At 33.4% G+C, this 27,500-nt stretch overlaps 1 protein-coding gene across 12 annotated transcripts in view; it reads right to left on the bottom strand.

Annotated features, from left to right (window-relative positions):
- LOC106869300 (uncharacterized) overlaps positions 1-27,500 on the bottom strand; it is a 309,763-nt gene that overhangs the window by 76,693 nt on the left and 205,570 nt on the right. For all 12 annotated transcript variants that reach the window (XR_016242508.1, XR_016242509.1, XM_089354696.1 and 9 more), the window contains 2 exons: positions 21,346-21,467; positions 669-793 (listed from right to left, as the gene is read on the bottom strand). Coding sequence is in view for 10 of the 12 variants with exons in the window: in XM_089354696.1 (XP_089210822.1) it covers positions 669-793; positions 21,346-21,467 (247 nt within the window). In the remaining 2 variants the exon portion in view is untranslated. The remainder of the gene's footprint in view (positions 1-668; positions 794-21,345; positions 21,468-27,500) is intronic.

Genomic DNA, 27,500 nt, shown 5'->3' with positions numbered 1-27,500 from the left:
CTCAATCCTTTTATATTCATTTGAGGAACAGTATCATTGTTATAACAATCACGGCTACAGAACAATGAAATATACTTTGAAGATGATTAGAAAAATAATTATTAGTAAAGAGGTACGAAACCAACAAACTGTGTAACAAAGAGCTCTGACTTTTCATCAATAGTATGTAGATGAGCGATATTAATACAATGATAGACGGCCACCAATCTATGAATTATTATCAGTAATCTATTAATTAATGACCTATGTATGTATCAAATGATATAAAGATTAAATAGATGATGCATGACAGTCATAAGACTAAGAAATTTTAATCATACGACAGATAATCGTAGACTCAAGCTCTTAAATAAAACGCTTGCATTGATAAATTTAGATACGGTTGGGATTTTTATATATTATGTTCTCATATTGATATACAAAAAGAAAAAGAATGGTTCTTTGTTTATATCTAAGACCAAGCGACTCACTTTTCTGTTCTAAAGAAATGTAACCGAAGAAATATTTGACAATTTGGTAACAGGACCCAAAAAGTCATTGGGCTTTTGCTGATGCTGTTTATATATCTTTTCTAAGAAAAGATATATTTTAGTTTCTCATAATATTTTAGTTTCTCATAAAAGTTTATTCTACCGATTACAATACTTAGGATACAGCAAATCACTTACCTCTAACACTGTGCAAGTCCAAAATAAGTTCTCCCAGGACCAAGGCGCAGTCAAGAACGCACAAAATAACAACGGTTAAAATCACAAAGCGGCTATGGAAAAACATCTCTCCTTTTCGACGTAATCTGAAATAATTAAAATGAATTATAATTAAAGGTGTAGATAAAATTAATCAGTAATTGTGAAGAAGTGTTCCATTTTTATAATGATTTCTTTGTTATTGTCACTTACTTTTTCAACTGGACGGACATAGAAATAGAAGGGGCCAATGAATAACACTACATCGCAAATAAAACAGTAAAGTACCACGGTCATGCTTTGTCGAAAAACGCAAATGTTTATATAGAGAATTCGAATTATATAATCGTTAGAAGTGGCAGCTGTTCTATAACACGAATATTGCTACCAGATATCAAATTGTATGAAGACTTCCAGTTTTTCGTTTCTTCTATGTGAAATATTTGTGTGTATATATATGTGTGTGTGTGTGTGTGTGTTCATACGAATATCCATGTGTGTTCGTGTGTGTGCGTGTTGTGTCTTGGGTTTACTTGTGTCTGCATGTTTGTAAATATATGGTGAGCAAGAGTATATATGTGTGAACTTGAGTATAGTGAGAGAGTGAGAAATGATGCCGAGAATATACGTGCATGTATTAGGAAGTGCAGAGGTCAGTTTGTTTGTTTGTCTCCGTTGGTTTTTGTGTGAGCATGTGAGTATATGAAAGATTAAAAATAATACCATCACCGCCATTTTTGTTCTCACGATATATATATGTATTCTATTCTATTACTCTTCCGTTTTCTCTCTTCCTTCCTCTAATTCTTTCTATCTCCCCTTCTCGCTTTTTTCTCTCTTATCCTTTCTGTCATTCTTTTCTTCTTCCTTTCACTGTTCTCTGTCTGTCTCTCTCTCTCTCCCTCACTCTTCCTCCTTTGCTCTCTCGTTGCTCCCACTTGACCATCGGCCATCTTTTCTTTCTTTTCCTAACTTGTGTTTCTTTCTTCCCTTCTGACACAGCTGGGGGGATCAGATGCATTCTGATATTTAAGCAGTTCTTCAATACAACACTGTGTTTTATGCAAATATGTGTACATATGTTGTTACAACAAAATTATTGTCGTGTGACATTGAAACAAGAACGGCAGGAAAACACCAGCGTTTTGTCATACCAACTGTTTGTCATACACGGGCGAAACATATATGGATTAAAATTCATATCAAATTTAATGCAGAAATTACTGTAAAATCATAGTCATGATGCGCCTAACCAATGTAATATATGTCCAGTGATAGAATGAGGCACTGATTTCTTTTATACGATGCTTCATAGGCTGATCACAGAAATGTGATTCCAAACTAGGAAAAGTCTCTCATAAATGTAGACGTTTCGGGTGAATGAAGTAATGGTCAATGAATGCGATGTCCTTTATACAACCGATACAGATATTATTTTCTTACAGATTTTTGGACAGAAATATCATAAATTAAAGACCTTGGATATGTTTGCAAAATAAATTCAGTCCCCTGGAGCTGTTATTAGAGTGATCTCATAACAGTTCATCCAGCAGTGAGTATATTCTATGGCAATAAAAGTATTTAAGTATATAATATTCGCATATATAATTTACAGTAATAGCTGCCGGTTTGAGAATTTTAATGCACAACATTTTAAGTAACTCTTAAAACAGTGTTCGTTTATTCTGTTGACTTTTGAATATTCGTTTAAGTTAACATTATGAGGTAGTAGGGTTTTTGGATATGATGTTGATGATGATGATGGTGCTACTCTAGATTATGTTATGAGTGAAATTGAAGGACTTATTATAATCAATTTCTTATCTCCATTTTCAACAACATTATAATTATCTTCATCTGCAGCATCACTATCATCAAAATCATAGCCTCTAATAACAAATTCAGTCCCGTTTTCCAACACTTTATTTGTACTAATCGATATAGCTATCTTTCTACTCCCCTGTGTATGTGTCTTTCAATCTAGGCTTCTGTATATAATGGAGCGTTATCTATTTCCGATATCTGACACGTTTCCGGACAAAGATGTCTATTGACACTCAGATCTTGCATATTGAGTTCTTTATTCAACGCGACTTGATCATTTCTTTATGAAAATATGCAAATGCATTTCAATTTAGTGAAAATAAACTTCTTTTCAGCATTTGCTCTTAGAACTTCACAAAATGACGAAGCATCATAACCCTTTCGTATATCTGTTCCATTGGTACTTCACAATATTACCAAATTTGTGTTTTCTTCTATATAGTGCAGATTATTTTAAATGTCGGTATTCTTTGAAGGCAATTATTTCGACAATTTGAATTCCAAGACAATTTCCTGTTTTGTATTAGTTTTCTGCTTCACCAATGTTTTCTTATTTTATCCTCAATTTGCCCAGTAAATTTAACTAGTTTTAAATTTTAGAGTCGCAACATTAAGCATTCAATTCATTATTGTCGTTCTTAACATGTAATCATGGATTCTGACGAAGGAGAATAAAACAACTATTATGCTTGAATTTTAAGTTGTCTTTCAGAAGGTAATAAAAACTTCCGACAAATTATGAGCGAATACATTTTTAAGTATATTTAATTTGCGATTTAAATTGGAAGTCGAAACGTTCAGATTGCTTTATGAGGATCATTTGGGATACGTTGTCAGTATCCTGGCAAATGAGTACGTGCATTTATAATCATGGTTATATATAATAGGGACAATTAACAGGATGAGAATTAATGTAATGTTAAACCATGTATGACAAATGTTAAAGGAGCAATAGGCTTTTAATGTGGATTATATTTTGTACAACTAATCGAAGGAATATTGTATCAATATTTTATCGTTAGAAGATGGCGGCGAGCTGACAGAGACGTCAGCACGCCGGGCGAAATGCTTAGAAGTATTTCGACTGTCTTTACGTTCTGAGTTCAAATTCCGCCGATGTCGACTTTGCCTTTCCGGGCCAATAAATTAAGTACTAGTTGCATACTGGGGTCGATGTAATCGACTGGGCCCCCTTCCTAAAAATTTCGGGCCTTGTGCCTAGAGTAGAAAAGAATATTTTATCGTTAGAAGGCGGTGAGGTGGCAAAATCGTTGGCACGCCGGGCAAGATGCTTGGCGGCATTTCGTTTCTAAGTTTTGAGTTCAACTTCCGCAGTTGAGCATTAAGGTTGATTTAATCTAATTAGTCCCCCCCCCAAAATTTCAAACCAATATTTTGCCGTTAGAGAACGACGAACTGGCTGAGCCATTAGCACGACGGGCAAACTGCGAAGTGGCATTTAGTCTGTCTTTACGTTCTGAGTTCAAATCCACCGTGTTCGGCTTTGCCGTTATCACTTTAGGGGTCGATAAAATAAGTACCAGGTGAGTGCTGGGGGCAATTTAATCGACTACCCACCTTCCCCAAAATTTCTGACCTTGTGTCCTTTAACAATTGCCAAAGGTGGTGTAACATCACATTTGTTCTCGTTCTGTTAATTGTCCCTATTGTATAAAGACATTTATAAATATCTTTATAAACATTTAATCGTTAACGTATATTTAAAACAATTTCTTTTTATAGCAATTTATAAATGTGTAAATAAATTTGTAGCCAGTTTATTACACATTAAAATTTGCAACAAAATCTGATATGAACTCCCAAGTGTCATAGAGACCCCGGTTGAGAACCGTTGATATAAGTTACAACACACATAACAATACAGAATAAAAATGAAATTCATTGTCACAAGAATTCGTTTAATGTGATTGAAAGCGTAATTTCGTTAGAGTTTAGATTACATAATGAAGTATTAACGATGAAGTTTTTAATAGATTGCATTGACATAAACACAAAAACACACACTCACCGACACACGATTTTCTTTGTTTCTCTCTATATATATCAATCAAACTAATTATTTTTATGCCATCTCTTTCATTAATGGATATATTTCGTTTCTTATTTCAGCTTGACAAAGTTAATATATCGAAAGTCAGAGTTAAAGGAATCGATAGAGACTGGACTACCAAATGTAATAGATTCCTTCTTCCCACTTAACAGATTGCATCATTTTTACCATTCTTGTATAGCAAATTCTATGTCGCAGATAGGTACATGCATTGCAACCTTCAAGTCCGGAAGCTACTGGAGCGAAATAAATTGGGAGTGCATATCAACAATTTGGGTTAATGAGTTCATTATCGAACAAAGACGTACGCATCGTGAATGTTATTATTAATACAGTGGCAAGCACCTAGAATTTTGTACCGGACTTGAAAAGTAAATAGATCACTGGTGTGGGGGGGGGGTCTGTGTGTGTGGGGGTCTGTGTGTGTCTGTGTGTGTCTGTGTGTGTGTGTGTGTGTCTGTGTCTCTCTGTGCGTGTTTAAATGTTTTTAAAGAAAAAGAATTAAAATTTTAAAATTCAAAAATACAGTTGATAGTAAGTACTATTATCTGGTATTTCTAAAGTATTGAATATGGATAGTCATTCTCTTTCTGTAACCGCCGGAACACCTCCAGGGCACATCACAAAACCCACACATCCAAGGATGAAATGTGTTTTTGAAACCGTCAGATTTAAAGAAAACCAACCGCTGCATTGTGTAATATTTAGAATTAAGTAACACTTTTTTTCGAGCAAAGCAGTGAACATAAAGAAAGGCACGCACACACATACACACACACGTATATATATTTATAAATATATATATATATATATATATATATATATATATATATATAAGGGAGAATGTACGAAAAAAAAAAGCAACAACAGACGAGGACAGGTGGTGTAAACAACAAAGAGATGTATTAGTTTGACGCTCGGGAATACAGAAAGTCTTTAACGTTTCGAGCTACGCTCTTCAACAGAAAGAGTACGGAGAAAACAAGGAGAAAAACACGGAGAAAAAAAATGAATGGTGTTTGGTCAACGATCGATCATGGCTTGGCACGTGAGCTAGTGGTTGAGCTGTTGCACATACAATCGCTAGATTGTAGCTTTGATTCCGAGAACGGGCGGTGCGTTTTGCTCTCGAGCAACATACTTCATTACATGTTGCTGGGAATGTTGGCTTGCTCGCCTACCCAGCGAGGTGGCCTCATTCGATGGCTAAAACGATGCAAAATGTCAATGTACCCAGCAATGTATTATAACAGCATCTGTCAACCTGGTTGAGCACGTGTTCAGGCGATAATATATATATATATATATATATATATATATATATATATATATATATAAAGCACCCGTTACCTCGTATCCATACTTCTGGCATATTAGCCAGTGAAGGTTTTGGGCAACCTTGTCATGTCCGCGTTTGTACTCTTTCTGCGAAGTTGGACAACTTGCATAGCTTTTTTCTCGACTCTACACACCATGAGTTCAAATTCCGCGAATTTCGGAGTCAATAAAATAAAGTACTAGTCAATTGATTGATCAAATGCGTAATCATTACACGTCATATCATCTGTAGAAATCATAACATTACTCTTGAAACCTGTGATGGAATTGACTTGACTCTTTCAGTTATACAATGAACAATTCTTATCTCTCTCTTAACTATTTTTAGAGGTACAGCGTTCAGAAATACTAATGCAGTTTTCATTAGGGTTAGACGTACTAGTTAGAATTTGCTTTACATTTTTGTAACGTCTAAAGTACACAATAAACGGATATTAATTTTGAAAGAACGGTATTTTTCAGTAATTTTTCTTTGAAAGTTTGTCATTCGTATTCAATTTTCGAATTGTTATTTGCCATTCAAATTCAGGTGTCATTCAGTACAATCGTAGCTGGCATAATGGCTCATAAAATCATTTCATGTTTGCAATAATCTCCTGTTTTAGTACAAATCCGTTTATTCTCAAACATTTGGACTTTGGACTTGACTTATTTGCAGGGTGTGAGTGATCAGAGTGGTGCTGGCGATAAATGTGGGATGATGTGGGTTTGCAATATAACTATATGACTATCCTACGCGGCTTTCTAAAAAACCTTAACTTCCAAACAGTCAACGACAAATTTGAATGAATGCGGTGTTTCATATATTGGAATTAAAACCATAGTTTTTTGTGAAGCTGTTACGGAAAAGTAAAAATGTAACTAGACTATCCCAGTTAAGCTTTTGCACTGTATATTGTAGCTAAATTTTTGCAGTAAGTAAAACCATCTTATTATTATTACTTTGCAGTCTGAAATATACTGCATCATTTAACTGTACTTTTGAGACACATCTCTGTGTACCTCCAGTAGGAGAAGTGTTTTGTTGAGGTTTCCATCTTTCATTGTATTTAAGTGTTCTACTTAATATATGTGCAGTACGTATGTGTGTTAATTTCTGAAGAATGTGCAAGTTTGTAAGTTATTGATGTTTCGCTAAGTATTTGCTTAAAGTTTTTTTCACCATTCCCAAGGCACTTATCGCTTATCATAGAGAGTGTTTCTGCATTGAATCCTAACATTTATGTTTCCTCTATCTAAAGAGTTATATATCTCAGTAATTTCTCTGTTTCTCTAGGAAAAATATTATCACTCGTTGAGAATGTTAAATCAACTAGAATCCACACATTTTCCAATTGACCTCTGGCAACAATATTGCATGCATTAACATATCTCATAGTATGGCTGCTTTGTGATTCTCTGGAACCCGATCTGGTGTATACTTTTACCACCTCCCTTTTCTTAGTACTTCCTAATGTTGACTTAACTTCCTGTGTATTCAAGTCCTGATTTCATGCCTGCGGATTATTTTCTTTATTTCTAAACGAATAGTCAAGGAGACACTGTCACCCTGAAAAGATACTCTGCTTGAATTATTACGTTGCTTGGTGCTATCTTTATGATGTTAGTTCTGTCTTCCAACTTTCCATGTTTTTTCTAAGAAACATTATTGACGTTCTTTGCAATCACAGACATATTCAAACGTTTTCTGATCCAAAGACGTGGAATCATGTCATAGGTCTTGCGGTAGTATATCCAGGCCATTGATAAATTTGTCCTTCTTCGTTAACAATCTTCATTACCATTTTATCTATGAGTAACTTATTATTATTTGTTAATTCAAGATTTGTTGGAACTCCTAAAGTTTTGCATGTGTAGTGGGCTTTTTGCCTGCAATTTGTGTTTTTCAACTATCTAATACTTTCCTGATTATTCTGGCCGTGGCAGGGAGGCAAGCCTTTTGTAACAGTTCTACTGGACATTCTATTCCGATTTTCTATATAGTCTTGCTGATACCGTCTGATTCTGTCCCCAAGGAACCATCATTAATTGACACTATCTTCACTTTCTTCATTTCCCATATCCGGGTTATTTCCTACCTATGAGGATTATACTTTATCTATCTTTTCTATTTTCTCGCCTTCCTTCCACCACCACCAGGGACGGTCTGTTATGCTCTAGCACTTGGTTCATCTGGATTGCGAAATCCCACAGGATTTTGCACGTCTTCGACTCTGCCATTCTCTACGGTTTGGGCTCATACCACATCTAACTTCTCTCTAGACCCCCGCTTTTCACACAGTTTCCATTATAGCACTTTCGCTACCTCATCGTGTTACCACAGCTTGTAATGGTTGTGGGAATGTCTAGGGCATTCATTCATTATACAGGCAAAGGTTTCGTCTACTCTATTACAGAAGTCGTACAGTGGAGATACTTGCTCATTCCAAAGGTTTGCCCTCCAATTTGTGGCCAAAACTTCGTCTTTCGCTGCAAGTATAGTGCTCTCAGTTTCTGTTTTTCATTGATACTTTTTTCAGCTATATTATTATTATTATTATTATTATTATTATCATCATTATTATTATTATTATTATTATTATTATTATTATTATTATTATTATTATTGTTGTTGTTGTTTTCGTTGTTATTATTATCAATATTGTTATAGCGTGGAAGGTGTTTATAAGCCATTTAAAATAACACACACAGACCGTTAGATTCACTTCAACATTTAAATTTAATTTGTCAAAATATTTTCGTCGCTTTGAGACCGCGACCTGTTCGCTGACAAAATTCTGTGCTGCAGCACAGTAATCTAATGATTTCATCTTGAGTTATGTTTCTGTGATAACTGCAGACTTGTTCAGCCTAAGACTCATACCTATAAACAAATATTCTTACAGATTGGACTAGTGACTCCAGGTATTTTTCAGTTTTTCTGTACAGTTTATCAATGTATGCCAGAATATTTATTTTGACCCTGGTTTTAGCAATCTCTTTTTGCAGGTGTGGATTTTCTCATTATATTCCTCTCAGGTATGAGACAAAGAGTCCTCTTAGGATATTATTCTCCACGTTTTCACATTTTCTAATAATTTACTTCTGCAGTTTAGTTTTGTTTCTTAACATCTCATCACCTTCTCTAATAAATTGTTCATCTTTTCATTAACCACGAGCGTTCCCGGTGACAATGAAAGATGATTGCTTCTTTTATTGGCCGCAAAGGCCCAAGACATGGAGTAAAATATCGAAGGGTAAGTTATAGCACAAACAAATTACAAAAACTACAAAATCATGCGGAGTTAACATCATTCGAGGGGAGATGCTACCACATTAAACGCTATAACAGAGGATACTTAATAGCAAGTAGAGAAATAAATATTAAATAAATAAATATATAGAAACCTCAAGAAAGATAGTACACTGCGTCCCACATTGTTAGGCAAATCAACCTTCTCTCAATAAATAAGTGTATATACGTTCAAAATCAGTTGTTTTCTCACTGACTGTTGGCAACCCTTACCTGCGTAAATTCTGTTAAAATAAATTGGATCTGCGCAGACGAAAACAAACGGCAGCCATTATCGTGTAGCAGCAATATTTCTGCTATCCCAAATTATTAGGCATGTATCCAATTTAAGTATAATTAAGGATCAGAAATGTGATCTTACTTCAAATGAGAAGTCTACCATTGTGTCAAAGCTTGGAAGAGGAAAAACAACCATAGAAGTATCCAAAATACTGGTAAGGAATCACCGAACAATGAAGAAATTTTTGCAGTCTCCTATTTTTGTCCGATCGAGGGCAGATAAGGGCCATTCGAGGGTTGCTTCGAATCGTATTTTATCATGGGTGAAAAGGAGAGTTGTGCAGAACCCATATCTGACAAGTAGAGAAATCTTCAAACATTGTGGCAGGGAGGAGGTATCCAAAACTACCAGGTGTCGCCTCTTGAAGCAGGTAGCCAGGAATGTTAAACTTGTTACAAGCCCCCCCCCCCCCTCTGAAGGATGTTCATAAGCAGAAGAGACTGAAATGGGCAGAAGATAGAGTTTTCAACAGTTCTGTTCACTAACGAAACAACATAGGATTGAGGAACTTTTACTATATTTGGTATATTTGTAAACATTTTATCGTTAGGCCATTTCAATTTTAAACTTCCATAACCAGTTCAACTCACTAGTGTATTGAATCTCTTTGCTCCAAATATTTGATCGAATGACATAACAAATACTTCAGTATTTGCTAAATCATTCCCTTGATGTTAATTCTCATGGCTCAGCTATTAGTAAAATTTCCTAACATTGTTTCTGAAGAGCTTTTGAAGATTCTCATATATTATTTGTTGATATTTAATGTTTAGTTTTTACCTGATTTTGCCTCGAGACTTGTTTTCTCTCTTTTCTTGTTGCTATTAAGCTGCTCTGAAATTTCGTTCGATTTGGTTTCTGCTTTTCTTTGTTTTGCTTTCACAATGGATTCTTCTGTTTCATCTCGTTGCGCATACTTCTCGGCGACCTTTTAATTTATTTACGTATATTGGGGTCTCTACAGACATTGAGTATGTGTTCTTGGAACTCTTATTTTATCTTTCGTCATTCTGAAGTCGTTAAAATAAAGTACCAGTGAAGTACTGGGGTAGATTTTTAAAAAATCATTTTTTCGTTGTTTTTCCAACACTTAGGCGTTTCACGGTCGGATTGTGTGTAATTATGCCTCAGCTCCGAGACTCAACACCTTCCTCCTCACATGAGCTTCTAAAAGCACCGCACTCATTTCTACATTCCCATAATATATGTAGCAAGCCGAAGATCTCAGGTACTGCATCCAGATTCTTTGAAATTGTTCCGAGTGCAGAGATAACAAAAGGGGCAATTTTGACTGTTGCTTGATGTATTTCTCGTGCCTGGCTTGCCAAATCCTGGTATTTGTTTACCTTCACTCCCTCGGTAATTTAAACATTCTGGTCAGCAGAAACACCGACTTCTACTATGATTCATTCATGTGTGCACAGTCATGACGTCAAAACGATTATGTCCTACGTGCCTGTTTGTAAAGATGGTCATATCCCATATGTACTTTACTCGCTCATTCTCAACGAAAGACGGCGGGATATGATCATAGCAATTAAAATAAAGTCGATAAAATAAAGTACCAGTCAAGCACTTGGGTCCATGGTATTGACTTACTTCAAACCGTCAAAATTTCTGGCCTTTTATCAGAGTTTGAGACTATTATTATTTTTATCATTTACAAATGTATACGTTTTCTTAAACCTCGCTCGGAAACATTCTGCTAACGGAAATAAATTTTTTACGAAGAATACTAACATACAAATAACTTTCTGCAGTTTAAATTCTCCTCTTTCAGAGGTTGACAAAAGAAAAGTATAAGTTCTGTGTTACATTTTTTACAGTTTTTCTTTGCCTTCAGGTCATTGACAAAAAAAGGTTATGGATATCACACAGCATATTCACAAAAGCACAATGGAAAATGTACAATATCGTACTTTTGACACATACACAAAACAAGCAAAAAAAAGTACTGATTTAATTGTAAAGTAAAATATTTATAGTAAACAACAACTAAAAGTAAACGCAGACATTTTAGCGACACTGGCGAGTAGAAATCTTGTCAACAAAAGAAGTGTGCATGCACGTATTTTTTCGGGTGTCAACAGAGACAGCAAAAAAATGTCATTTACCGGCATTCTTTTAAATAGGAAGAGATTCAACGAGGAACATTTTGCTGAAAGATTGAAACTTGACAACATTTGGTACATCGAACTGGGACCAGGCTTTCATGAATAATTACAGAGGCCCTTGGGCAGGGAGAAATAATATACCTTTCGTACCTTAGTTGTCTAGCACTGTGGTACATTATCGAAACTAGTAATTACTAGATAATAGCACTGCTTTGCTTTTGTCGTCTGTGTTTACGGAGTGGGTGTTTATCAAGGCTTATATATTCCGTAAGCTGTTACATTCTGGATTGATGGACATTATATTTCGTAATTTGTAGATATAACTGAGGAAAGTAAATGTATAAATAGAAACAGTATAATCTTTTTCTACTCTAGGCACAAGGCCCGAAATTTGGCGGGAGGGGGCAGTCGATTGCATCGACACCGTTACGCAACTAGTACTTAATTTATCGACCCCGAAAGGTAAATTCGACCTCGGCGGAAATTGAATTCAAAACTTAAAGACACATGAAATACCACTAAGCATTTCGACCGGCGTGCTGACGTCTCTGTCAGCTCGCCGCCATCTTCCAACGATAAAATATTGATGGAATACTCCTTCGATTAGTTGTACAAAATATAATCCGCATTAAAAGCCTATTGCTCCTTTAACATTTGTCATACATGGTTTAACATTACATTTGTCCTCATCCTGTTAATTGCCCCTAGTATATATAGCCATGATTATATATACACGTACTCATTAGCCAGAATACTGACAACATATCCCAAATGGTCCTCATAAACAACATTTTATTTGTCGAATCCCGTCTTAGAGTAGCTTTTGAATGTTCATCTACTAAAGGAGTTTAAAATAGTATAATCTAGCACTATTAGAGTTTAATAATAAGTATTCTAGTAAATTAGTAGTCCAGACAAATTACAACAATAAACTGACAAAATTACTGATGCGCATACAAATATAACTTTCCGATTACACAATGGATGAACGCGTCATTAAAATCCATGAAAAGAAATGTAACATATACCACACGTAGTCTTCAAGCTCAAATTCAGAATACACAGCAAAATCACCAGACGGAAAGCTTACACACTAACACAAAACCACAAAACACCGACTGCATTTCAAACAACCAACGCATTATACAAAGTTCTATGTAAGTATGGCAGTTACAAATGTTATTACTCACGGTGTTCAATATCGGGCGCAAAAGTGTGACATGATCTCATTGCTTGACTATGCACTTACAATAGATGCCATTGTAATATATTTTATACAATACAGAAAATGTCTTCAGTTAAAAAATAGAAATTGATTCCACAGAAATTCGAATAACGATGGAAATTTTACGAATAGCAAAATACATCACACTTAAAATATAACTTTAACCCAATCAGGAAAATAACGACTGCAGAATGTTTGAAAAGCAGATGCAACGACTGGTCAGATATTTATATGGTTAAGTATTCCTTTGATACTTTGTGACGCACTTCACAGCAAGTGTGCAATAACGCTTTAATCATTTCATTGTGGATTTGTTTTAAAAAATTAATAGCATAATTTATCGAGGAATACTATAGTCACAAGGTGAAATTTCAAGGACCAGTTGAAACAGTATCATGATATAAAATATTTGAATTAAAACCGGTTTCTTTCTCGACGGTGAAGATTGGAGTTGTTGACATAATAATGTGGAATTCATTAATGTACAAATTATGGGAGATATTATGTGGAACCCTTTTTATGTAAATCAGTTGTCTCCATGTGATAACAGACTAATTGAAATATACATTAATTTTTAGCAAGATCAATCAATTTGGAAACTAATTTATGATGAAAATCATTTGCAAATATGTTGAATCAATATGACGAATGTATTCTGGAAAAACCCTCTGTTTAGAATTGGTTAATCATGTTCCTGGACAATTTCTGTTGTCGTATGGTGATTCTTTGTAGCGTCACCTATATCTGTAAAATGTATAGCTCATTATTGTGTACGAGATTAAGAGAGCCAATTTTGCGAAAAAGAAAGGTTTCCTCGTACAAAGATCGCATAAACTCACTTTACCAGATATTTTTTACCTCAGATGATATTTGAAATGTATAATTCAAGGATTTCAAGAAAGTGTTTTTGATTCAGAGGTATTGTCCAAAATATGATCCATTATAAATTTTATGGCTCAGTTAGAAAGGTTCTTCTAATGTAATGGGAATAACAGCCGTCCGATGTTAGGCAGTTGTGTGACGTCAATTCTGATGGTGTCCCCATCACTATTTTCTGTCCATAAGTCTTTTATCCGATATATCTAGGACTATCATTTATAGGTATATTTGCATTTGAGAAATTTCGTAAAAAAAACTCGTTTAAAAACTAACTGCATTTAGAATACATTACTGAAAATATGATGCAAAAGATTATATTTACATTGATTGCAAGTAGGTGGGAGCCTTATCTAACTGGAAAACTATTAAGAAATATTCAGTGTAGAACTACAAAATATGTTGTGAAGAATCGAGGAAAACTAATACAAATCATGGAGAACTAACTGCTATAAAAAAACTTTCCTTTGCCTTCAAAGAAATGAACAAATATAAAATAGTTGCTTAAAAACATCCAAATGCGATTGAAAGGAGATCAAAATTAGCAAATCGAAACGGTTAAAAACTACTGTAAAATGTGCTGCTGACAGCCAAATCCAGATCAGCGGACAGGACGGAATAAGACAAAAATAAATCGCAGCATTTGTGAAGAGCAGGACCTAAAGATGACATTAAAGTGTTCTTAATTGTGACACACCTTCAAATCTTCCCCAGTAGAAATTTACCACAAGCATTTAATAAAGCAAAATGAATTAAGTGAATGACGAGCAAACAGGAAAGAAACAATTAGTTCATTTTGTCTGCCTACTCAAATTTACCAGAATATGTTTGCAGGTATGAAAGCGTTGGTGATTACATTATTGAATACTGTGAGAAAAAAGGATGTATTATTGTACACCAGAAGTTGCCGAAGAGAATTACAAAACGACTATAATCGGAAATATGTCAATTCACACACACAGTATTATTAAGGCCGTCGTTTGTTAGGCCCAGAAGTAAAGGAGTCTGAAAGCATCAGTACCAACAGATGACGATGTATCTGTAAATGGAATGGAAGAATTATCGAAAGATCTGGAGATAGAGATAACCAAAATGAAGAGATGTGACAACAAAAACAATCATGCTTTGGGAAATAATGAAAGCATGCAAAGTACATAAGCAAAACACCAGGATTTATACACAACACAGAGTAACAGTAACCATTTACATTGCACACTTACTACAAATCCAAAACGAAACACCGCATGCGCTCAGCAGTGCTCTGAAGGCACACGATATGGGAAAATGATACCAATTATTTATTATTGGGGATAGTACAAATACAAAAGGTAAAGACAGTGAAGAATATATACTGAGAAAAATGGCGAATTCAGTAATATGAGTAAATAAAAATGAGAATTATAAACAATAATAATAATAAAGGACAATTAACAAGATAATAATTAGAATGTATTCCCGAAATGAGGTTATCCACATAAAATTCAAGAATAAATTGACACACCAAAAGAAAGTGTTAGCTGAGAATTCTCACAGCCAGCCCGCAGCCACATAGTTATTGTAGGATTTTCGCATTCTCCAACATAATATTTACGTTCAAGTAATATTTCAGGAAACTGGTGAGTTATTGAGTTGAGAGATAAATGTCTACTCTCAGTGATTTTACGGCTTTCATCACCCATTTTTGTTCGCCATCTTCTCTTGCCAGAGAGAAAGACTGACGAGTTTTTCTCTACTAAGGAAAGTGATGAGTCATCGTCGAGATACACTTGCTGGATAATCCAATACACACCACATGTGACACCAATTGTAAGATATAATTCCATAGATTTTTTTTCACTGAACCGACACAAAGCATGTGTACGGCGAATGGGTTCGTGATACATTCAGCTTGGATAGAATTGACTGTCGTCAACCGCTACCCGTCTATTTGTCTACATCCCCCACATCACAGACTTAATGTGTCTTTTTGAAACTGAATTCTTCATAGCGTTGCCCATGAATGTCCTGCTGAAGTGTTAAACTTTCATCCGATGCATTGATCTGTTGTCTGGTTATTGTCATTCATATACTCCACTACAGAATGTCAGATTTTATGCTCCAACAGTCACGTTGGCCAGCTGATTAAGTTTAGTGAACGCTTGGCAATATTCCGCATACAAAACGCCCAAATCGATCTCAGCCCCAGTAATTTTCCGAGCGCAGGAAAGATATTCCTAAAAAAACGAGGACAATAGTTGCGCAATATTCTTTTTCAGGTGACTTCGCATATATTGCAATTCTAGTGACTTCACAGTTTCATCCAAGTTATCCTGAGATAATCTTTGCGCGGTGGGTGCTAACCAAATCTGTTTCTGTTTCAATAAGCGAATGAACACATGATTTAATATGATTAGACGTTTCCTGGAATAAGGCATGATGATCAGATACTTGTACACTACAAAAACATTGCTATGTACACAAAGCACAAAGAATGCATACACCAAATGCGCGCGCACATATTAATTATTAGAGTTACTTCATATTAGGAATCATACAAAATCTTATTGTCATGTGCACATATATACATACATATATACGCATGTCTTTATACACATACAACTCAATTCCAGTATCCATGCAATGGTTGAATTGCGGAAACTTCACCACATCGAAAAAATCGTTGTATTGTTCAATGTACACATAACCAAGAAATTACTAGCTTATCTAGGGACAACTCTGTTTTTCTTTGCATGGAGCTGGGTGACAAACAGTTGAAAATACTGTTGCGGCAGACTCTCACCATGGTCTTGATAGCGGAATGCAGAAAATACTCTCAAAGATCATGCTGAAAGTCCTCCACGACACTTATGTTGCAGCCTTTGAAAAGTTTATTTCGATATCTAGGAGGAATAGTAATATTGTAACTGCGGGTGAAAAACAAGATCAAAACAGATGTATCTGCAGTCGTAAGTAACAGGAACGTGAGGAGACAAAATAAATTTCAAAACTGCGACAAAAAAGAAAGCAAAAATTTAAACTTCAACAAAAGAATGGTGATCAGATGCACAAATACTTAGTTCACCAACTATCATTATCGCAAAAAAATAGTGAAACCGAATTATTGTCCAGGAACAAATTCTACAAAATTAATAGCGATTACATTGTCTGATATAACTTGAATAATGCTGTTGGATAATACTGACATTTTTCCTTTGAAATCAAATAGTCGTTCTTAAAAATGAATATTAGAAATAAATATTAGAAAGAAGAGAACTGATATTATGAATTTTCAAATTACTTACATTATTTATATGTGTGTATTCATATATATATGTGCGCACATTTAACCAAACGTTACTGCACTTAAACACACTGATGTATATATATATATATATATATATATATATATATATATATCTGTGTGTGAGTATGTGTGTGCGCGCGCACGTGTGTGTGGATATGTGTAAATGCGTTTTGTGCTAGCGTCCGTGTATGATGTAGAGATGTTTTGAAGAATGATGCAGCCTTGTGCACATGATGAAAATGCTTTTTGCTTTGCAATCAATTATGAGTCCTTGGTCCTTGCACTACTGTTAACATCTTCCGCTAAATCTTTTACTTTTATAAAAGTTTTACTTTTATGCAATAACATCAACCAAACAGAAAGTATAGTTGAAATACAATTTGTTCATTCAAAAGCTTCGCTAAAAATGAATTCGTGTAAAGAAAAGAACTCCAAGCTAGTGAGAAAGAGTAGACACAGTGACAAATAACTCGACTGGAAACAACTTCATATAGGAAATGCACTCCATCCAAAATATTAGAAATTTACACATTTACATCGGTAATGTAAACTTTTATTATATATTTGAAGTAGTGGTGTCATGACTGTATTCGATTTGTCGCTTAAAAACATCACTGCACCTCCAAGATATAAAAGCTTCTCTGATAAAAGTTTGTTGACTCGAGCTTTAAATAACAGGTTTACAAATAATATATCTTGCAGCTTCAGATTAAGTATTGCTATGGTCTTCTCAGTTATATATAGGGCCTTCCGTTATTATGACATAACAGCTCACATATGATGGAGTTCGTCACTAAATTATCAATTTTTTATTCTACTATTATGTTTTAATGTGTCTATATGATGCAGTAATATTAAAACTCTTTTATCAATTTCTTAGTTTTATATTCTACTGTGGTGTTTGTTATTGATATGAATTTACTTTTCAGATATACAAGCAAAAATTTCATATGTGAACTATATGTTGAGGATAAGGTTACCTTTAATCTGAGATACAAGTCAATTTAGACATTTAAGACTTCAGCGGATATATATGGCCTCAACATGCAGATGAACTGATTTCAACAGACAATGAAGCAATATAATAAATATCTCATGTTAACCACAACACATAAAATCAATATAGAATTAAGACAGAATAGATTTACAGAATATTAAATTTATATTAATGTTTAAAACGCAAACAGAATTTGATAATACATAATTATCGAACGTTTGTACTAACAGAAACAGTACAGACAACGAATAACACAACATTACATTCTTCTATGACTGGAGGACTCAAATAAAATCCAGCTGCTATTTATACGTTAGTAATCTGCTAGCTGTTACATATTACGCGTAGGTAGTTATCACACGATTTGTCGAGATACATATCATGACTAAAAGTGCTGCTGCCAAGACAAGAGACAGTGAAATACATAGATTAAATGAATACTATATGTGTGTAGTGAACGAATTGCATAGTTTGCAATATTCTTTCTTCATAATGCATAGTAAACATTATCAATAAAACAAGAAGGGGAGGAGCTGGACGATGACTCTGCAGTAAGAGTCGAGTCAATACAAATAAAAATACAAGGAATTCCAAAGTAGTTTTGCAATATACAGGTTATTATTAAATATTGATTTTAAATTTTGTCTCAAACCCAACACGTTCGTAGGTGGGGGGTAATTCGAAAACATTGGCTCCATTACTCGACTGGTACTTATTTTAATCGACCCCCGAAAGGATAGGTGGACCCCAGCAGGACTTGCTCCCAGAACATAAGCATGTGCGAAATTCCGCTAAAACATTTTGTCCGGCGCACTAACTACTCTTCCAGCTCACCGCCTTACTGTTACAAATAATAAAGTATGGTTTAATTTTAAAAGGCGGCAAAAACAATGTAAGCATCTGTTTATAAGTTATTTTATGACGTTTAAGAAGAACGCCTCTCGGACACAATATGATTTCATTGGAATAATAATAACACATTTACACGAAGTGGGATATATAGATATTTCGATACGATAAAGATATTTAACTAAAATAAAACTTGAATTGCTAAAAGTAGTCATAAGTAATATTTTAGGTTTTAAATTTGATAAATGGATATAGCTAAAATAGATGACACTAAAATGTAAATAGTCATATTTGAACAATAAAATACAGACCAACTGCCTGCATGGTTTATACATATATTTGTAAATGAAATTATTTATGGAAAATTATACGCAACGGTATTTAGGTACCACTAAAGAATCATCTCTTGAGCATAGCAATTAGATGTATTAGTGGTGATTGATATGATAAACACGCAAGACGAATTTGAATTCTATTGTTCACAACAAACCAAAGTAACTCTGAAGAGTTTTTATCGATTTCCTTCCTTTTACTACTTAATTAGATTAATGTATCAATCAATACATATCCTCTTCCGTCTCCTCGTTATCACTAAACTCTGACAGGCTTAGTATAGAATAGTAAACACGGTAAAAGAAACTCACACGTACATAGGCTTATGACCACAGACGTTTATAAACTTTTCATTATAGAGAATACATCTGTCGACATATTTTAGACATTTGTCTACATATTTTTCTTACGTGATACTTCTGGGATTATCAAAAGAAAATTGTTTAAGATAGAAAACGTCACTTCTAGTAATAAAACGGTATTCGATTCTACTCAGGTGAAAGCACTTTCTCAGGCGAAGACGTAGAAAAATGAAGCTGAGACCTCTAAAGAACGGCATGGTGAAAGGAATATAGTGTAATGCATTAAGTTTCACTACGTACTTTGTTCATCAATTAGGAACATTTCATTGTTCGAAATCGTTATACTACACGAAAAACATAGTTTAACATAGTATGTGTCTTTATAAAATCATCCATATGAATACACACAAACACACACACACACACACATACATCTATATATATATATATATATATATATATATATATATATATATATATATATTACATAAGGATATTTCGGTTTGCTGAAACCATTGCTATGTGAAAATATATATTTGAAAGAAACATTCTATCAAAGCAGGTGAGAGGTTGTGCAAAAATGAAAATTAGTTAAATTTATGCAAATAAATTGAAATTAAGAGATGTTTTCTTGTCTTCCATAGGTATCTTAAGGCATTTTCTTCCATGGGTATTTTATAGCCCATAACGGTTTGGAAAAGATTCTCTTTCTTAGATGTAAGGAGGAAAATAATCCATGAGTTCGGAGAAAACTGTTATTACCGGAAAACAATTTTGTGTGCGTGTATTTGTATGCATATAAAAACATTAACACACACAAACACATATAAACACACAATCACATGTATTTACACACACACACACACACACACATATATATATATATATATCCTTTCACAAACATATGTCTATTTGTTCGCCTGTGTCTGTCTGTCTATGTGTATGTATGCATACGTGTAACTACGTATGAATTTATATATGTACATTACATATTTATTTAAACTAACTTATATATATATTTATATTTATATTTAGTGCCATACTTGATAATTATTATAAGAAATACCGAATTGTACATGATACAAAGATGCACATTATTCACCGTCAAGGTGAATAACTCGTCCATAATTGTTGTCAGGCATCTCTCCTTCGATTAAGCATGATGTGTATGCCAAGGTAATATATAACATAATTGCAATTTCGTAAGGTTTGGAATGAAAGTTATGATCTTTATACAATAGAGAAAAATAAAAGAAGTATCTCTCGTGGACTACGGAAACAATATCGCATACATACTTTACATCATAGATAATAACAAAATGCAGACATATTGAAACGTACCCACTTTGAAACTTGGGAAACACCAGCATCACCCAGTTAGAGCCAAATATACAGGCAGGCACCTGATATTATTGCTCTAACTAAAGCATTTTTTACACTTTCTTCTTTTTGTCCTTCTATATTTCATTTATTTTACCTTTATGTCTATCACTCGTACCTATTATCTCGTACCTATTATGTGTGTTTTTATATAAATCATATATCAATAAAAACAGGGTTCTCCTATTATTAAAAATGCAAGAGAAAGGGAAATGAAGAATCCATTAACGGTTTCCCTTCCCGAAACGAAGAAGGTTATCGTTTCTAAATTCGTGTCAGAAATCATCTGATTTATAAACGCAATTTACTCTTGGAGTTTCAAATACCAGTTTGCATTAAAATATTTTTTTTAAGCCAACAATTATTCTGCATTGATATAGTAGATATTTTCCACATTAGCAAATTCATGCTACCTGCAAAGAGTCCCTTTATATTCGATGTTCATTTGAAACTAATACCACATAAAATGCTAATTATGCCTAAATGAACACTTACCTCGCCGAAATTTCTTTTGGGGGCCCCTTACTGTCACGACGCAATTCTTCTTCCAACTCATTTTCAATCTTATCCGCGTAGCCATGGGTTTTCGCTAATATCAAAGTCTCAGCTACCAACGCCTGTAGATATTGTAGTTTTGTTGGGATGAAGTAAAACATTAAAAAAAATGAACAAAGCAGAAACTGATTAGTAAATGAATAGCAGGGATAAAACGTACGATTTAAAACTAACAGTATTTATTCATATCACACACAGTCAAATCACATTTGAAATATTATCGGTGTAAGAAAATTGCATTTATGTGTTAGTAGTTACTGAAAAAATCAGCAAATTGATACTACAAGTGTGAAAATCACATTTCTTATTTTTATCATTTTGAAAAAACGTGATTAAATTTTAGTTTTGGATTAGTAATAATATTATTTAATCGTGAATCTTACTTGTGCTGTCATATATCTTAAAACAAAATTATATTACATAAAATGTGTTACAGAGCATAGCATAAAACAGCTTCATAAATAGTCAACTTTTGACATATTTTAAATGTACTGTTTCTAAAAAAACAAATTCGAAAATCCTATTTTCCTTCATAAGTATGAATTTTAGACTACATTTTCATATTATCAGAAGTAAATATATGATAGCCGAAAGGTAAACACATAATATACATTTCTCATAAATGGAATTAACAGAACGAGCTAATCAATAACTGTTATTCTTTCCATTTAGTTTTCATTAAAACAATTGTTTTAGAAAAATCTCAAACGACTGAAAGAAGAGATATAAACTTCTTGGATACACATTTAATTTGAAATTGTCCAAGATTTTATAAAGTCTTTCCAGGGAAATGTGCCGGTGTTATATAATGTTTATTTTATATGAGTGGAATGTGAAAATATGAGTGTATCCGTATCGGTAACTACACACTCTTATATACAAGTGGTAAATTATAAATTAAAACTCTTTCAAGTAATTACACCTATGTTTTGCTGAACTTGATGGAAAAAGGGATTTTCCTGAGCCATGATTTTAAAAGTAAAATTAGTATAAATGAATATTAGAAGGCCTAATACTACAAGTATGATTAGTAAAACTAAACTATTTAGTAGGACTATTAGTACAACTATCAAACTAGTTACTTAAATTGACAAAATGCGATAAATTGTTGGCGATTCCATTGATCAGTTTCAGGCGTTTTTTTAAACTTCAGCTGATGCTAAAATGACTAAGGTCGGCCGTGGTAGATTTTTGCGATCAGAATGGAAAGAATTACTATAAACTTTGCGTAAAGTGGATGTGGTCTATTATTTCTATGACGCCAGTACATTCTCTGTATAGGTAATAGCCATAATTCATTGTGACAAAAACGACAACTGTCTGAAAGAACTCTAAAAGGTAATTCCTATTTCATTGTTCAAGGGAGATCTTAATACTGATAGGTCAATTATAAAATCAAATGTTTCACTTTATTTAGTCTTATACAACACTATTGTTACCAACTTATTACACACTGCTTAGTGTAATAATAATAATAATAATAATAATAATAATAATAATAATAATAATAATAATAATAATAATAATAATAATAATAATAATAATAATAATAATAATAATAATGATGATAATAATAATAATAATAATAATAATAATAATATAATAATAATGAAGCAATGGGTACTCCAACCGAATTATTTTCCTAAGTTACTAATTAAACTGATCTTTGCAGCTTTAGTTTGTTTTTGAAAGTTCGTTTCTTTTCACAAAGGCTCTGATAGAAATGGACATGTTTCGTACCCGAGTGTGGTGAAGAATAATTAGAACAACATATAATGATAAGGGTTAAGGTATACGTTCAACATTGTATTGCAGACTTTAATTTTCAGAACCTTCGTGTTGGGATTTTATATTTATTATGCTTCTCTAGGTTTATTGAATTCTCTATTTGCTATGAATCTTACTTGATTTCTTTTCTTTATAGAAACACTTTTATCTAAACAACATACAGCTGAATAGGCAAATGTCGCATACAGAGTTCAGTTATCGACTTCGCAGATACAGAGACAAAAAAAAAAGCAAATATGTTAATCCAAATTCAGTGGATTAATATAGACTATGAGATAAAGCAGTAATGAATGGATTAGAATGTGGTAATGTGGCCAAGTGATCAATCAGATGGATGCGTGTGTCATTCGATCCTTGAGTGAAACTAATGTGCATTAATCATTCCTGCAAATGTGATTCAAGTGGTATAGGAAGTAGATGTCTTGTTATGCATACGTCATACAGTGAAAATATGAAAAAAATACAGCGCTTAATAAGAATTACACCTGCACAAGGAAAATAAGTCTTTAAATATTCATAACTACATACGTTAATATTTCAGGCAACCATTTTCGAATAAAATCACAAATTTAATTAAATATTTTTGTGGAATTTAAGAGAAAAGCAATGTGAAGTCTACTGTCTATAGTAAATTATGTCATTGATGTAACCATGTGTATATAACACTGTATATGTAGCCATGTATAAGCAAACGTATAACTTCTCCCTGATTAAACTCAGAGTACGTGAGGGACGTAAGAATGGTCTACAAAACACTACAACTTTAATACTTGTGACAGCAGATGCAACATTATGAATAGCAGTAGGAGAAAGAGTGAAATGAAATAAATTAGATGATAAAATATTAACTTCTTTCTGTTTAGTGAAAAACTTTTTCGGAAAACTAAAAGCATTGACGAACGGCAGTCACTTCTCAAAATCTCCACGTCATAATCAAGAAATTATATAATATGATTAGTATAAAAACGGTAGACATAACGTGCAAATTACACGACGAAGAATGTAAAGAATCTGCCACCTACAAAATAATACTATGAGAAATAGTGTACGCACCACACGGTTATACATTGTGAGATATATAATCAAATCACATGACACGGCTCATGCCCACAACGCGTTATAGAAGAACTGTCACACCTTAACTCGTGTAAGAGATTTATTCATAAAAAATAATCGCTACACTTAACACAAATAGCTTTACAAATATATTCGTAAGCATATCTCTATAAAGTTTACAAATAATCATACCCCTGGCACACATATGATATCCTTCCACATCAGTAAAACTGAACACACATTAGATAAGTGTTCAAAAGTTACCTTTGTTAATGTATTTAATGCAGAAATCATGAGAAAAAGTACGCTTTATGCGACGAAAAAAGATAATATTATTTCAATGGTTAATTCAGTATTGATCATTTTTACTCGTATATGTTTCAATCTTATCAAAGCATCTTAGCAAAGTACAAACTTCACTGTATTTGACAAAACACTAATAAGAGAATCACGGTGTTTTGATAATTTTTGAATTAAATATTATAACACTACCTAACAAGCTGTTCTTCATGTGAGTGTTTTCTCTGAGTAACTTCTGGCAGTAACATTGTCAATGTTTTTTATGGTGTATGAAAGGAAATAATTCAATAAAAATATATGCAGTTGCATCGAGATATCACGTACCATATTCAATTAAACACGTTACAGAATTGTTGCTGTTTTCTGATAGTGAATTTTAGAACTTAAAACAAGTTCTTAAATACATAAATAGTTTTGGATATACATATAAAATGAAAAATAGGAAGAGGGAAAAGTTGATAACATGAGGGTAATTGTAGAAAAAGAGATAATGAAATGCCAACGAATGAGATCGTAAGATTATATAAATAATATATTAATAGATGGGAATGAGGTTGGCACCAGCAGAAAAGACCAACTAGTTCGCCCCAGAGTTTCCCTGCGAACATCACTGCTCTTACCCACCAACAGATCCCTATATATTTTTAAGGCGAATTTTCCAGCAACTACATTTCCATACTTGTAAAAAGCAGTAAGTCAAGCACCCAATTTATGTATTTTCTTGACTCAGGACCGCGTTTCCGCCAAAGAGATGAGTTTACTAACAGATGCCAAACTTGCCCACCGACAAAGAAAATATGTAGGTTTTCTTCTGTCGAAATTTGAAACCCTTATTATTATTAAGGCAGCGAGCTGGCAGTTCTACCGTCTTTGCGTTCTGAGTTATGACGTCGACTTTGCCTTTCATTGTCCCGAGGGTCGGTTAAAGACGTACCAGTCATGTACTAGTCAATGTAATCGACTTCCTCATCTCCCCAAAAAACTGCTGATTATGTGCAAAAATTTGAAGACAGAATCGTAAGAACATCTGATAAAATGCTTTGCGGTATTTCATACCGCACTTTACTACAAGTATTGAGGTTGATGGTCGTTATCTACCCACTTCTACTATGCGTATTGCACCTTAATCAGGAAGAAAGAATAGAAGTAGTATTGTTATTACACCATCCTATTTGTTTTATCTATAATCATTTTTGTTTATAAATACCATTGGATACGTTACTGCTGATTGCATGTTGTTATTTACTTTACAGTGATAACTTTAAAAATGATAGAATTCAAATAAGGTAGCGTGAGTCATTTGGCAAGTTGTCAGCTATTAGTCTTAACGCTTCTTTCATTTTTTATTGCTTATCATTTTATGAATGCCGAACGATCTTAGGTTTTAAGGTTTGACAATTTGTTATGATGGCTAAGCTTTATTGTTCTGTTTATTGCCATTCTCAAAGAAGAGGTTAAAAGAAAAAATTCCCTGTTTGTTCTTTTTGCTTTTATTCCCAATTTAATTTCATTTTGAAAAATGCTTTTATTTCAAAATAATGCTCTAAAAACGCAATTATAAATAAATGCAACTATGGATCAAGTCCGTTATGCTATCTAATTCGATATTTTAATGTTTCAATTCCAAAACAGCACAATGGTAAATACATTGTCGTATAGATACGGCGGAACATCACTTTGGTCATATGTACGAATATGTGTATATATATATATATATATATATATATATATATATATGAAGTATCGGCTAGGTTCCAGCATATATAGTATATGTGCTCGTGTGCGTGTTTGTGTGCCAATATATAATACATAAGTATGTTTGTATGTATGCATGTATGTATGCATGTATGTATATATATATTATATGTTTAACATATATACATGCAAATACACGCACGCGCGCACATATGTTTATATACAGCAATTACTTAAACAGGCCTAACATGACTTTGACTTTCTCTTAAAGACTTTCCCTGTAATAGGTTCCACAACATATACTATGAGCAGAAATGAAGTTTGAAAGAAAATAAGGAAATACAATTTAAAATCTTCTGAAAATTGATAATATAATCGAAGACTCAATGACTTGAGGACTAATCAAAATTATGAACTTGAAATTCAAAGAATTGATTAAGCAAGTGATATAAGATGACCAGGCAGTGGCCGGCTAAGCAATATCAATGTATACGAAAGATAACGTTTCTGAAAAAAAAGAAACGTGAGTTTGACTAATAACCGGGCAGCGCCCCTACGGGCATACATGATGTCATTTTTATATTACTTTAGTCATATTCTTCTAATAGAGAAAGAAAATGGATATTGCTAGAATGAATTGGAAGAATTCTTCAGAGTTAAATATATTTCAGAAGAATTGAATGTTATTGATAATTCTTAGAGGATCTTATTCGCATTTGATTTTTGTATATTAAATATATAATTCGATGCATCATCTTTTGGGGAAGAATGCATTGAGCTTTAGGCTACCGGAGCACACATCTAAAAATGACAATGCCTGAACGAAAAATTGATGGGAAGCCTTTAGGATACTGCTATAATTGCTAATATATTCTAAAGAAATGATAACTATCGATTTCGTAACTGTGTATCTTTTAAAGTATCATCTCTTCCATTATCTCCATTTCTGAAGGAGATCTTAGTATCGAAAGATGATAGCAAAAGACTCTTCAACCTATGTTGTAAGTAATAGCCTTATAAAAGTCACATGGCCAGTAAAGAATTAATTAAAAAAATGTTATTACTTCATTTGCCAGTTCGATGCTTATATAATTTTTTCCTAAAGATAGGCATAGAAATCATCTCATATGACGGAATTTTTGTTGTTTATTAGATATAATCTTGGAGAATTATTTTCTTGGTTATTCAACCAGCCTTCTCTTTTCATTCATCAAGCAAGCATTTGGAACTTTTCTCATTAAATAAGAATCATATGT

The sequence above is a fragment of the Octopus bimaculoides genome, chromosome 7, assembly GCF_046866305.1.
Source record: "Octopus bimaculoides isolate indiv1 chromosome 7, ASM4686630v1, whole genome shotgun sequence".
Taxonomy (NCBI): domain Eukaryota; kingdom Metazoa; phylum Mollusca; class Cephalopoda; order Octopoda; family Octopodidae; genus Octopus; species Octopus bimaculoides.
This window is presented reverse-complemented; position numbering and strand designations above follow the sequence as displayed.